At 50.0% G+C, this 12,964-nt stretch overlaps 5 protein-coding genes across 5 annotated transcripts; 2 read left to right on the forward strand and 3 right to left on the reverse strand.

Annotated features, from left to right (window-relative positions):
• Nucleotides 1-214: 214 nt before the first annotated feature.
• Cyp7b1-0 (25-hydroxycholesterol 7-alpha-hydroxylase) lies at nucleotides 215-1,927 on the reverse strand (the record flags this gene model as incomplete). Its single annotated transcript, XM_032031897.1, has 3 exons — nucleotides 215-1,184; nucleotides 1,237-1,689; nucleotides 1,743-1,927. The coding sequence occupies 3 exons, from the start codon at nucleotides 1,925-1,927 to the stop codon at nucleotides 215-217; spliced, it is 1,608 nt and encodes a 535-aa protein (XP_031888904.1).
• A 1,277-nt stretch (nucleotides 1,928-3,204) lies between these two features.
• Nucleotides 3,205-3,912, forward strand: CGGC5_v002978 (putative protein methyltransferase; the record flags this gene model as incomplete). Its single annotated transcript, XM_032031898.1, has 1 exon — nucleotides 3,205-3,912. The coding sequence occupies one exon, from the start codon at nucleotides 3,205-3,207 to the stop codon at nucleotides 3,910-3,912; it is 708 nt and encodes a 235-aa protein (XP_031888905.1).
• A 2,278-nt stretch (nucleotides 3,913-6,190) lies between these two features.
• On the reverse strand, nucleotides 6,191-7,507 carry CGGC5_v002979 (putative ankyrin repeat protein; the record flags this gene model as incomplete). Its single annotated transcript, XM_032031899.1, has 1 exon — nucleotides 6,191-7,507. The coding sequence occupies one exon, from the start codon at nucleotides 7,505-7,507 to the stop codon at nucleotides 6,191-6,193; it is 1,317 nt and encodes a 438-aa protein (XP_031888906.1).
• A 2,980-nt stretch (nucleotides 7,508-10,487) lies between these two features.
• eutQ-0 (Ethanolamine utilization protein EutQ) lies at nucleotides 10,488-10,888 on the reverse strand (the record flags this gene model as incomplete). The annotated part of the gene is made up of 2 exons (XM_032031900.1): nucleotides 10,488-10,756; nucleotides 10,810-10,888. The coding sequence occupies 2 exons, from the start codon at nucleotides 10,886-10,888 to the stop codon at nucleotides 10,488-10,490; spliced, it is 348 nt and encodes a 115-aa protein (XP_031888783.1).
• A 378-nt stretch (nucleotides 10,889-11,266) lies between these two features.
• maoN-3 (Monoamine oxidase N) lies at nucleotides 11,267-12,841 on the forward strand (the record flags this gene model as incomplete). Its single annotated transcript, XM_032031901.1, has 3 exons — nucleotides 11,267-11,550; nucleotides 11,599-12,222; nucleotides 12,280-12,841. 3 exons carry the CDS (start codon nucleotides 11,267-11,269, stop codon nucleotides 12,839-12,841), a joined length of 1,470 nt encoding a protein of 489 aa, XP_031888781.1.
• Nucleotides 12,842-12,964: the final 123 nt, after the last annotated feature.

Consider the following 12,964-nt stretch of genomic DNA (forward strand, 5'->3'; position numbering starts at 1 on the left):
TAAGTGAGGACGCGGTTGCACCGCATCCAATCCAATCCAGTCGCATCTTCATCAGCCACGCCTCTACTCTATGTGGCGGTGCGCTCGGACTTAATGTGGCTTGACCAATCTGTGAACATCACCAACAACAAACTACCCTCTCCAGCTGAAGCATCAGGAACATTGATCGGTCTTCAGAAAAACCTATTAAAAGTGTGAAGCGCTGTCTACTTCATTAAGGTACCGAAAGCTGAAGTCTCGTACTCGGTGTACCAATCTTAACGTCCCACCTTCCTGCGAGTTCCTTTCTCGCTCTCAACAACACAGGCTCCGGCTCACCGGGCGCAGGCAGAGTTGAAAAGTCTTTGGCGGCTTTTGGCTTCCTCCATAAGACCTCGCTTCTGCCTGGTATCTGAAGATCACCCTCGACATCAAAGTCAAACCTCAGAACCAGCATCGCAACAAGCACCATGATGCCCCCTGTTGCATACCACCTTGCGGGACACACATGTGGCGCAACGCCCCAAACCGAAAATGCGTTTGGCGGCAACTCGCTGGCAGCAGCCACGACTGGCGTAGCTGTCCCTGGTCTCTTCATCTTGATGAAACGGTACGGGTCGAAGTCGGCTGCGTCAGAACCCCAAGTTTCCAGGTTGCGTAGCGTCGAGATGCCGTTGATTTGCAGGTAGCTCGCCTTCTTCAACAGAACTGAACTGTCTTCGGTGGTGATGGTCGTATCGCGGAGGATTTCGCGGATGCCGGCCTGGACAGAGTTCACACGCTGCGCCTCCTGGATGGAAGATAACAGGAGAGGACAGGCCGTCTTGAGTATTGAAATGTCGAGAGCCCAGTCAGCTTCATCACCTTTGGTGATAGCCTTGCGGACTTCGTCGCGGATCTCCTGGACCAGTCTCGGACGAGAAAGAATTTCATAGACGGCCCAGAAAGCCGTGGGTGCGTAGTTGGCGAGCATCGCCATGTCGAAGCCGATGTGAATGCGGCCCATATCGCGAACCGTAGCGCCGTTTTCTTTCAGAACACGGCACCTACCTTTGACAACACCCGAAGCTTCCTCGTGTCCACCATTTCGGATGTAATTCTCATACCGGACTGCGTTGCGTTCCCTTGCTTGCAAAGCATCCCTGGCCAGGATCTGAGGCATCAGCCCTCCCATCACAAGGATGTGAGACTTTTCTGCGAAGGTCCTAAGATGAACGTCAGATCATGATTCCTAAAGGGACATTTTGTTCCACGTACCAGAAGTCTGCCTCATGCTCGGGGTCACGGAAGGGATTCATCGGCCCAAACATGCCTTCCGAAGCAGACAGCGCGATGAGATGCTTCAGCCACGTGTAAAGCTCAATCCGAGTCCCAGGTTCCGCGTTCGCCTCCGTGGCCAGCTCCTCAACCAGCTCCAAAGTCACCTTTGACGAAACCAAAGTCATGGCATCCAGATCAGGGCCAGCAGACATCGAAGCCCGCTGGACCCTGTCGAACTCCTTCGCCTCAGGCGGGCCTTGAAGATGGTCTTGGATCCTCAAGACAATATCTCCGAGTCCGCTCAGCGTCTTCGAGGTCTTGGCCGCAAACGGCGTGAAAGAGATGGTCTTGGCATGGCGCTGAATGGCGCTGATGAGCTTCCGTTCCGAGATGACGTAGAGCTTGAATGTGAAGATGGGCAACGTAAAGATGCCGGACGGCTGGCTTGATCTAATAATACACGTCAACACAGGTGTTCCCTGTCATATGGAGGAGAAACACACGCAACGTCGGTGTAGTACCACCCAGCGCCGCGCTTGGAGATACCGATGAGGTGTCCGATAAGTGGGACGCGTGACCTAACATACTGTGGCTCACGCGAATCTCGTGAGAAGAAGACGAAAAGATCCAAGGCGTAAGCGCCTGCGAAGATCGTGAGGACTACCCCCAACAAAGTTATGAGGGCCATTTTGTATCCACGATTTGGATAAACGCAAGAGACGCGACCACTGCATAACTTGACGGTCTCACGATTTTTGCAAGGAGGGCTGAGACATTGCGCGATGCCGTTTTGGTGCTAGGCCCATCATCTCGCAACGGCGGGCACATTTTGTCTAGTCCACAATCGGCATGTCAGCTTGTCTCCTGAACCCGCTGGACAGTTCGCCAACCACTTCATGCGTGCGATGCCTGGGGAGCGGTTCTCAAAAAAGTTGCAAACTTAGCTCTGTGGTTTCCGCACCTGGGCTCCAACGTTGCCAAATGGGGCAGGTTTACCATGATTGTGAAGTTAGTCCCAGGGTCCAAGTCGAATGATCGACGACTAGTCGGGTCCGAGGCTCCGAGCCGGCACTGCAGCGCCGCCACCTAGTCCAGCCCCCGCCAAAGTTGCTGCAATAGCGTGAGAATCGACACACGGGTTTTTGTTCGTTGAATTAGAGCGGTGATATATGGAAGACGTTACTTACGTCAGGAACCCCAGAGGGCTGCTTCGAACTCCGGGGCACGCGGGCTGCGGAATCCGGGGTGCGGGGTGTGTGGGGTTTGCTGGACAAGACCACATATTTCTGTTTTATACACCGGGGACAGAAATCCCCTCGTTTCGAACTGAATGTGATATCACGCAATTCATCGTCGAATGCCGGGAAGGTCCGATCCGCCCTGGCCCGGTCCGCATATCAAGCTGTTTGGAGTGGTGTTCGAGAGCATCACCGAGGATCCATTGAAACCTTCTCCTCTCTCGGCGTAGCTATGCAGATGGTGTTTTGCTACTTAGAGACGCTTACGCAGCTGTCTGGGAGCTTCACGTAGTATTCCTCTGTAATGAAAACAGTCGACTCTTCAGCATGTCGTCCCACGGAAGGGAACCCCCCACCCGCCATCGCTGCATTAGCACGGTGATACAAGGCGACTGCGACTCTGCTGAAGCTGCGTCAGCTCTTCTGGCAGGGCTGTTTTATGGAAACCTTCGACATGCTCGGCGAGCTACTCCAACTTCTGTCAAGATTGTTGCCGCCAAGGGCATCATGACTCGTGGGATGGAAGAGGTGATGAATGGCTCACAGCCAAGTATTGCGACACGGGGTGACCAAATTGAACTGAAGAGTGTTCCTTCAGCCGCCATCAATCTGTACTTAAGGTCTTGAGATGCCCTCCTCCGTAAGTCTCAGAGTTGGGTGATCTATTCTCACTTTACCGCTTACAACACCTTGTCTTACACATTCCCCATTTCTTAAATTTGTCGAAATGCATACGGCTTTTACCAACGGCGGATTACGTGCCTCTCCTCGTGATGTGTGGGAGAAGCGCATCTCTGAGCTCATCGACCAGGCGCAACAGCACCAATCGCCTTACACAGAGACCTTCGGACCCCATACTATCATGATCCACCCTTCTGTCTACTCACCCAAGTACTTTCCCGAGACCTGGTGGTATGCGCAGCACCTTCCGCCAATCGTCAACAAGGGAAGTTTCCTGGAGGTCGGCGTGGGATCGGGGCTCACATCACTGTCCGTTGCCGCGGCTGGATCTCCAGTCTTTGGGGTAGACATCAACCCCGAAGCCGTCAACGTCACACAGAGCAACTTTGAAATCAACCATCAGAAGGGGACATTCGTCGTCAGCAATATCTACCAGAACGTCAAGGGCAAGTTTGACTTCATCTATTGGAACCATCCATGGCAGCATGATTCGAACATCCCACTGCAATTGAAATCGGAGAAAACTCTGGACTCTGAGTACCAACTGTTGCGAAGGTTCGTCGGTGAGGCACAGGCGTATTTGACGGAGAAGGGCGTGATCCTGCTCGGTACAAGCGCGTATGCAAACCATGAAGCAATCGTCCACATCGCTCGGCAGAATGGATACTCATGCCAGGAGTTGGCTAGGGGACATGAGTCGATTGGAAAGGGGGTTTTCGAAGAATATTACATTCTCGAGCTGAAGAGTCAATGAGCGTTTTGTGGACGGAACAAGCTCAATCTTTTGGATTCAGCGATTTGATCATTTCACTGGCTTACCGTGAGCTTACGTTGGAGTCCTTGAAAGTATTAAAGTATAAGGAAAAAGAAGCAAATCTCACGAATTGTTCAGTACCCTCGTTGTGTTTTAGGTATTAAATACCCTACTGTATTGTTGCCTGTTGTTATTTTCTGTTGTCTCCTCAAAAGGGCGAAGGTGGCTGGGAGGGGAGATTTAGTAGCACCAGCCTGTGTGCTTCCGGCCCCCCCTTCCGGCTAGCACAGGGTGATAGTGTCAAGCCACCAAAACTGCGTGGTCAGCTGTTAGGACTCACCGAATACACCGAGCTCTTCAAGCTTCACGTCAGTCCAATGACATATTGTTGTGGCTGCTGCGCTCAGGCTGTCTCGGCAAATCAGCTGCTCTAGACCCAGGCTATCACAGAATGGCAGATCCCTAGCCACCTGGACAGTCGTCATATTAAAAGACACTTCTGACGCTTGCCTTCTTCACCCAATTGATCCGCCCTTTTGCTGCTTGCAGAGTTGACCCGAAAAGACCAAAAGAACCCTTTCATCACACAGGTAGCTATCGTATGATACGGGCATCAATGGCCGACCGCTGGGTTGTCGATCCGTCCCGAACGACATCGACAACTCAAAGTACGACTTCTCTCCCGACGACATCACCGACGCTACCTTTCACAAACCTCGCATCAGCGCCTCCTTCAAAGACTCGCCTTTCCGTTGGCGCCCTCGGTGGAATCATAGCAGCTTCAGTCATCGTTACTTTGTTACTTGTTGGGCTGTTATGGTTTATTTGCAGAAGACGGCGCAATGGCAGAGCATCGAAAGCGATCGACACAGAAGGGTCAGACGATTCCTTGGGGACAAATGCGGAAGCAATGAGCAGGGGCAATACTCCAGGCAACATACCAGTAGAAGATGGCGCCACAGAACCAGTCACGCGCGGCCGGGATCCGACACCGAGACCGCTGCCAACGACGACCCTTGAAAATCAAGACGAGCCAACAATGGCAGCGCTGCATAAGTCACCCGGGCCTGGTATACAGAGGAGCAGCCGGGAGCCTAGGTTTTCTGAAGAGTAGGATACCACAATCTCACTGGGAAGTGACGTTTTGGCTGATTTGTAGCGTAGATTCTAGGTAGCATCTCTCATTACGATGGCCAGGCGTATATTCAAGTATTTTGTGTTTACCATTTCAAAATGATACATCTCTGTAAGGCACCTCAGTTATCGGCATGTAAGAGCTGAGTGAAATTCACCAAGCTGAAGCGCCCTAAAACTACTCCCGTTTTCCCTTACTTCACATCTTCATCTCCTGACTCGGTCATTCCTAGCCGCTACCATCTCCATTACCTTTCACCTTCAGTCTCCACAGAGGGAACGCAGGCGGAAGAGACAAAAGAGGTCAAAAGAAGCGAAGCAGATCCCATAAACTGAAGGGTTAAGTGTCTCTAAAAGAGATTCACAGAATGGAAATATCATTTTGAATACTGAATTTCTTCAATAGGTAGTTGGGTTGCTTGGCGATGAGAGGGGAGGGGAGTGGTGAATAATACAAAGTCAACACAAATGGAAGAAGAGTTCTTACTGTTGGATTCTGAGGAAGCTAGGAGCCACAACAACTTTTATTTCACCACCCTCAAAGGCCTGCCGTTAGCTGTTTGGAATTAACCCATGTTTCACAAGTCACTGAAATCCCAGTGCCTGCTACCTTATCTTTCTCTTGTCGGTTCTTGATCTTAGTTGCTGAAGCCATCGAAAGCAACCAGCACCGGCCCATGCTTTCTGAGATGACGGTGAGCATAGTAGCAGGCCAATAAACTTTCCTTCAAGCAATGAATTCAGAATGCAGTGGAAATCAAGAGAAACAAAATTGTAGGTAAATGACTAGATAATTCACTAAAAACAACCAATCTCCAGACACTCTTTATTCAGGTTTGTTTATTGATCAATTGGGAAGACCCCTCGGAAATCGCTGAATCAAATAGACGCAACATAAAATTTTGGAGTTGGTGAGACTTTGCATACATTCGCATCTATTCGATGACGAGCCAGTCTTTTGATTTGATATCAGTATTATTCATCCTCAGTGAGACTACAATGAAGCCAGGTGATGCTGGAAGGTATCAGGATTTAGCCATTTGTGGAAGCACCCAATGAATGTTTCCACGGTCGCCAGCTTTCTTCCAATCTCTGCGATAGCAAAGTCCTGTATTCGCGCGAAGTTCCTGTCCTGCATAGATAACTAGCCTTCTTGTAAGCATGTAGCGTCCAAGTCTGTCCCACATGGGTCAATCTGCCCATCCTCGCCCCAAAATGCTGTGTAAATGTGTCTTTGATCCGCCTCGGAGAAGTGGTCCCCTTCATATATGCTATTTGCCTCCGCGTCAAATTCGGCTCCTCTCTCGATCAGAAGACAAGCCAGGTCAATGCTGGATTTCCTATAAAGCGACAGATGGAGAGGTTTCTCTCCAGCGTGATTTGCTGCATTAATGTCCGCCCCCTTTCCTACCAAGAACCAAAACATGGCATGCACGTGTTCCGGTTCACGTTGAACTTTATGTGGGCTCCAGTCGTCGAGGTTCATCAACATGAAGTGCAACGGAGTGTTACCATTACTGTCCCTGACGTTTGGGTCGACACCCAGTTCTTTAACAAGGAACTCTGCCACGTTTAAGTCGAGATATGCACAAGCCTGGTGCAAAGCATGAATCTCTCCGCGGGTTCGTGTGATGAGTGAGGCACCGGACTGAATGAGTTGCTTCGCCATCTGAAGACGGATACCGTTCGTGTCAGTCTGAACAACGTGACGCCTCCAACGCGGTATTGATGGATATTGGCCTGCTTTCAAAGCGAAGAACAGGGCGTTTGCCCCGAAGGGAGGTGAAGTCTCGTTTTCATTGCAGACGATGTCATACTCATCAGTTGTATGGGAGAACATGTAAACTTGCTGGTGGATAAACATTCGCTCAGGTCGAGCTTTGGGTCCTATGTCGGCCCTCTTTTGCACATCAGCGCCATGGTTCAGCAAGAAGTCGACGACAGCAGGATGCGCATGGTATGCAGCCAGATTCAGAGCGGTGAGAGTGGAAGTGACGCCCTCTCTCCAACGATCCTCGACACCGTAGGAACGGCAGTCAATGTCCTCGTCCTCCACAAAGTCTGTATGGTCTTCCATGTTGAGATTGGCGTGTCCAAGGTCGATTGACTTGAGAATCCCGTCAAGATTTCTCTTCTTGGCCGAGAGCAGGAGTGCCGATGAATGGTTGAATTGGACATCTCGTCGGTACAGAATGGGAGTAATGATGTTGTAGAATGGTTTGCAAGATGCTGCCATTCGAGATAAGTCTTTCCAGTGGTCGAACGCCCGGTAGGTATCGCCTCGCCCTGTGTCGATTTCTTCTACCATGTCATATCCGCTTTTGTTCGTGATGTAGCCTTCGTAATCGTCGAAATAATGCTCGAAGACTTTATCCGCGATCATTAGAATGACGCAAACCGGCAAGTCGAGGAGGGTGAGCCTGCTTGGCTGCGACGCCGGGGATGGGGCGTATTTCTGCATATTGTTGGCTGGGCTTTCGTGGTTCAAACGAGGTCAGGATTACGCTTCGCTCACAAGATTTCTTGTTTTTAGGATTATGATGTACATAAAAGTGAAGTGCTTCCTTCTTTTCTTATTTCAATCTTGTATTTTTCTAGTTGCTGCCCAGCAAGGTGGACCCACCTCAGCATAAAACACAAAAATATCTATACTCCTTACAAAGGTTGACCATATAACTGGGAAACAAACACTTTCTATGCACTGTGAGATGTCCTCTTAGACGACCCTTTCCAGTCAAATGAGTAATTTCCAAGTATTTAACAGAGTCCCTAAAGCTCTAACGTAGTCTTTGCATCTTGATGATGAAGTATGGATCAGCTGCGGTGTTTACGCTCAGAAACCTTGGCGCTTCCGCAGAGCAACTTAATTCTTTGAATGCTTTGTCACACCATGACCACTAAGGCTCCCTCCAAAGTTTTGCTGTCTCTGATCTTTTTGCATCTGTTGGTGATCTGAACGTTCAAGGTTATCTAGGTAATGATTCCGCAATTCTGCAAATCTTCAGGAAGCAACCTGCTTATCAGTTTATCAATTACCTCGCACTTTTTATCTGCTTTGGGTTTAGCGTCATCTGTCTTATCACCAGGATGGCGGCACATCTAGCTCGGAAAACGCTTGCAAACATTCCGCGTTCCGAATCTGAACTTTTGGCTCTCCCAGAGGGAATACGTTTACGGTTCGCTGAAGATTTCCGGCATGTTTGAAACAACAAGAAATAATTCCTACGAGCTTTCAAGAATGAAAAAGCACCAAAAAGGCAGAAGTGAATCTCACCCAGATAACGCATGTAGCAATCGAGGCTAATCTGATGTTTTAGGTGGCTGCTCCGTGTGCAAGCAGCGGGTACGTGATCGATCTCATCGTTTTCAATTATTATTTCTCAAACACCATATCTGATACCCTCGCCATGACGATAGCGTGTGAAGTGCGATGAGCAACTGCCAAGCTGCCGCCGTTGCCTGAAAATTGGGGTTTCTTGTCCAGGCTATGGACCGCGCATCAAGTGGTCCACCAAGCACGAATTATGTTCCTTTCAGCGGTCAAATGTCTCAGCATCTCGCGAAGATGCCTCTACTCAACCATCAGTGCTGCTGATGGCTCATCGAGCACATCCCATGAGAACCAATGTACCCACAGCCTTGGTTGCCAAAAGCAGTACCATCCGAGAACGTACTAGCTTGCTACCTCACGCTCGACCTGCATCACGCAGTGATACCTCGACATCCCCTAGACCCTCAACATCCGAGAATGTCATCGACCACATAGAAAAGTTGGCGCTTGCGACTGATGTTAGCTGCTTAGGTTCGTCTTCAAGCCGAAATCTCCTAGCCCGGGACTCAGATGAAGGATCAGTGAGAGAAGATATCGGGACTCCGGGCTCGTTGGGCTATGGGATGTTCCCTGATCTATACAATCCCCCTGAGAGATCGTCAATTGTGGTGTACCATTACTTTACAGTGATCTGCCAAGTCATTTCGAACTTCGATTCGTCCGCCAATCCGTTCCGAAATGAGGTTTCCGGCATGTTGAATACATCGCCATTGCTTTATCATTGCATTTTGAGTTTATCATCAGCGCATCTCCACCAAAACGACATCGGGCAATCCAACATCTCACTGCAATATCAAACGGAGGCAATATCCAGTCTGTCTAAACAACTGGCAGAAACGAGCATTGTCAAATCAAAGGAGGCTGATGCCGTACGTGTTGATACCCAAATCTCCAAGAGCCTCACGGTGAAAGACGATGTCCTTTTGGGAGCGATTCTTCTTGGAATGACTTCGGTTAGTCTAAAATCCGAGTGTGCTCTTCATTCTCAAGCTCATGCTGTGATAGGCTTGGCATGATGCGTCATCGACTGGACTACCCCATCTATACGGAACGAGGCAGCTATTCAAAAGCTGGACATCTTTCAATGGCTTGATCCATCCGAATAAGCGGTCTGATATGACCTCTGTTCAAACCTTCTTGTCATCATCTATGATGTATTGGGAAGCAATGAGCTCGTTCATCCACGATCAAAGTCTGGACGTGCTGGACTACCTAGAAATATTTCACCGATCCGGGGCAGAACCCTCAGCAACACCATGTCCATGGACAGGAGTAGGGTCATCAATCTTTCTACACCTCGCAAAAGCAGGAACACTGGTCAGAAACAAAAGATCTTTGCGAAGTCTTGATTTCGTCAAAAACGGAGAATTCTATCGACAGGCGTTGCATATGGACTTGCTGATCGAAGCTTCATTGCTGGAACAGGCAATTCTGAGCTACGAACTTCCGGTCATGTACAGAGTACAGGATGTCGGCGATCCTCGCACTCCACCGGATCACCTTCTTAGTATTGCGCGATGCTACCAGCTGTCGGCCTTGCTAGAGATATACCGTGCGTTTCCTGAACTTGCGTCGGCAAAAATAGTGGAAGAGTCCGGACACTTACGAAGAAATGGCACCGAAGGGAGCTCACAACCGAATGTGGTACTGCAACTCGCCTTTGACATACTGAAAAGTTTGAGAGCGATGCCAGATAGCTCAGGCACCGTCTCGACGCAAACGCTGCCACTGCTCATCGCAGGCAGTGCTTTGAGGCAGAAGCTTCCCTCTACAACGATGGAGTCGCAATCCTCCAACACAGAGGTTTTGCATTTGAGAGAATTTGTGCGGACACGTGTCCTTAATTTGTACCGCACTGTTGGCTTGCGCATTATCAAGCATGCTGCGATCATTTTGAACGAAGTGTGGTCGCTCATGGATAGCATGGTTAGCGAAGGGGAATATTTTCAGAAGGACATCCACTGGATCGATGTCATGTGTGAAAAGAGACTAGAAACAATGCTTGGCTAGATGATTAACTCAAATAGCTTCATGAATGTTGCGCTTTTGTACACGGCTTGTTGTCGATACACAGGCTCTTGTTCGATCCATATCGTCGAACACATGTAGCTTACAACTTCGCCCTCTGGTCGCAAAAAAAAGCCAGAGCGTAGGTGTCCGTTGAAAATGAAATGGTCGATCCCTTGGTGAAAAGCATGACATCGCCTGCTTTGGCGACGACCTTCGCGCCAGTCTCATCCTCAACTTGGCATTGTCCCTCAGTGAAGTATTTCGCCTCGTCAAACTCATACGTGAAAACACATGGCTCTCCCTTTTCGATCCGGAAGAAGCCGGCGGATATCGGGTTTGATGAACCAACATCGCTGGTGGAAACAAAATCTGAGCGGTAATCAGAGATTGAGTCGGTGCTTCGGGGATTCTAAGAGACTTACCACCCCCAAAGGCGTTTGTTGAACCATCCATGGGTGGCTGCTTTTTGGAAGCTGCCTGAGGCTTATGAGTGAAAGGCATGTTTGAAAAGTAGGTAGTCGATGAAATATGAGATGCAATGTCTGCTGTGATTGGAACTGATCAATTGAGTCCTCCCAAAACGGCTGTGTGGCAGCACTTAAATATCCCCCACGGGACCTTTCAACAACCCGACACATCAGACTCAAAACCAAACGGATTAGAAATTGAACTTATGAGTCGGAGTTCCTCTGGTTCCGAGCCCTGCAGTGGACGACGTCAAGTCAACGATCATGGCCCAGACAATCAACCTCGCACTTTTTCTCCCAAATAGGCAACCGGGGCCCCGCACCCCCACGCCCGGCATCACCTTATATCTAGCTTCGTTCTCAACCGTGATGCTCACAATCCAAGCCAGATTCTTTTCTGCTCATCGGAATCATGTCTGCTACTCGTGAAGGCTACCTTTGGACCCCTGTCGGTGAGACAGTTGGCCTCCAGACCGACGCCGTTGTCAGCAGCACGCCCGATTCTTCTCTACTTTCCACCTACGATGTTATCGTCATTGGAGCTGGCTTCGCAGGGCTTGTCGCCGCTCGAGATCTTAGCCGAAACTTGCATCTAAGGGTTCTACTCTTGGAGGGCCGAGACCGTATTGGTGGAAGAACATGGACTGCCAAAGCCCTCGGTGAGGAATTCGAAATGGGAGGGACATGGGTTCATTGGTAACATCTTCACTCACCAATCATCCACCTATACTAACACCCTTCAAGGAACCAGCCGCATGTCTTCACAGAAATTCAGCGATACGGAATGCAGAAGAATTTGAAAACCTCTGCAGGGACCGCTGACGTGGAGACAACCCGCTACACAGCTGCCTTCTCTCCCTCTCAAGAGATCAATGGCGAAGAGATGAACGCAGCCGTCCAGAGAGCTGCCGATGCATTCTTCTCAATTGACGGCTTATCCAGCCGCAAGCTGATGCCATACCCCCACGATCCGCTTCGTGAGCCTGCTCTCTGGATCAAGTACGACCATCTATCTGCCAAGGATCGTCTTGACCAACTCGACATTCCACAGCTCGAGAAGGACCTGTTCGACGCCATGATAAGCTCCTTTGGCGCCGTCCCTGGAGATCAATGTGCCTTTACCGAGGTGCTGCGGTGGTATGCTCTTGGTGGCCATTCCATGGCCGGCGTGTTTGAGCTTGCGGGGACGTACAAGCTTGGCAAGGGGGGCATGACCTCTCTGGCTCGAAGTATTCTGAGCGATTATGGTGGACATCTGGTGCTGAATGCCGCCGTCGATCGGGTGGTGCAGAATGGGACGTCTGTTACTGTGTCTACGAAGGTCGGGCATCGTATTGAGGCAAAGTACCTAGTCTCGACGATCCCCTTGTAAGTTTTTGACTACCTCTCTGCTACGAGGGAAACATAAATACTCACCACACACAGAAACTGTCTTTCTGGAGTATCCTTCTCGCCCGCCCTGTCTCCCGGCCGTCAGGAGGCCATCAAAGCTGGCCACATCAACAAAGGAACAAAGATCCACTTCCACCTAGCTCGGGAGGAGCCGGGATGGTTCTCCGTGGCCAGCGGATACGGGAGCTCTCCGTGGTGCTTCGCATTCTCGGACCACAATGGCACTACCGCGAAGAAGGGCACGTTTTGCATTGGCTTCGGCTACGGCTCGCATCTCACAAACTGTCATGCCAGCGACGAGATTATCTCGACTTTCAAAGAGCACATGGGCCCTGATGCTGAGGTTATGGCGTACCTCACTCATGACTGGGTGACTGATGAATTCGCCAAGGGCACATGGTGTTGTTGGGGCCCCGGTAGTATGGCCAAGTCTCTGCAAGAACTGCAGAGAGCTGATGGGAGAGTTCTTTTTGCGAGTGCTGATTGGGCTGATGGGTGGAGGGGCTTCATTGATGGTGCCATTGAGAGAGGCATGCTTGCATGTAAAGATGTTGAGAAACTCTTGTCGCAGGAGAAGATAAGCCCGAGGATGTAGATGATCGGAATGCTCACAAGGAGACATCGATAGTTTTAGAAAGGCCCCGTTAGGTGAATTCAAGGAGAAGTGAAATAATCAACGACATTTCATATGCACTTTCAACCTAGATTATTAGTAAAA

The sequence above is a fragment of the Colletotrichum fructicola genome (assembly GCF_000319635.2).
Source record: "Colletotrichum fructicola Nara gc5 chromosome Unknown KSG_Nara_v1_contig02, whole genome shotgun sequence".
NCBI lineage: Eukaryota > Fungi > Ascomycota > Sordariomycetes > Glomerellales > Glomerellaceae > Colletotrichum > Colletotrichum fructicola.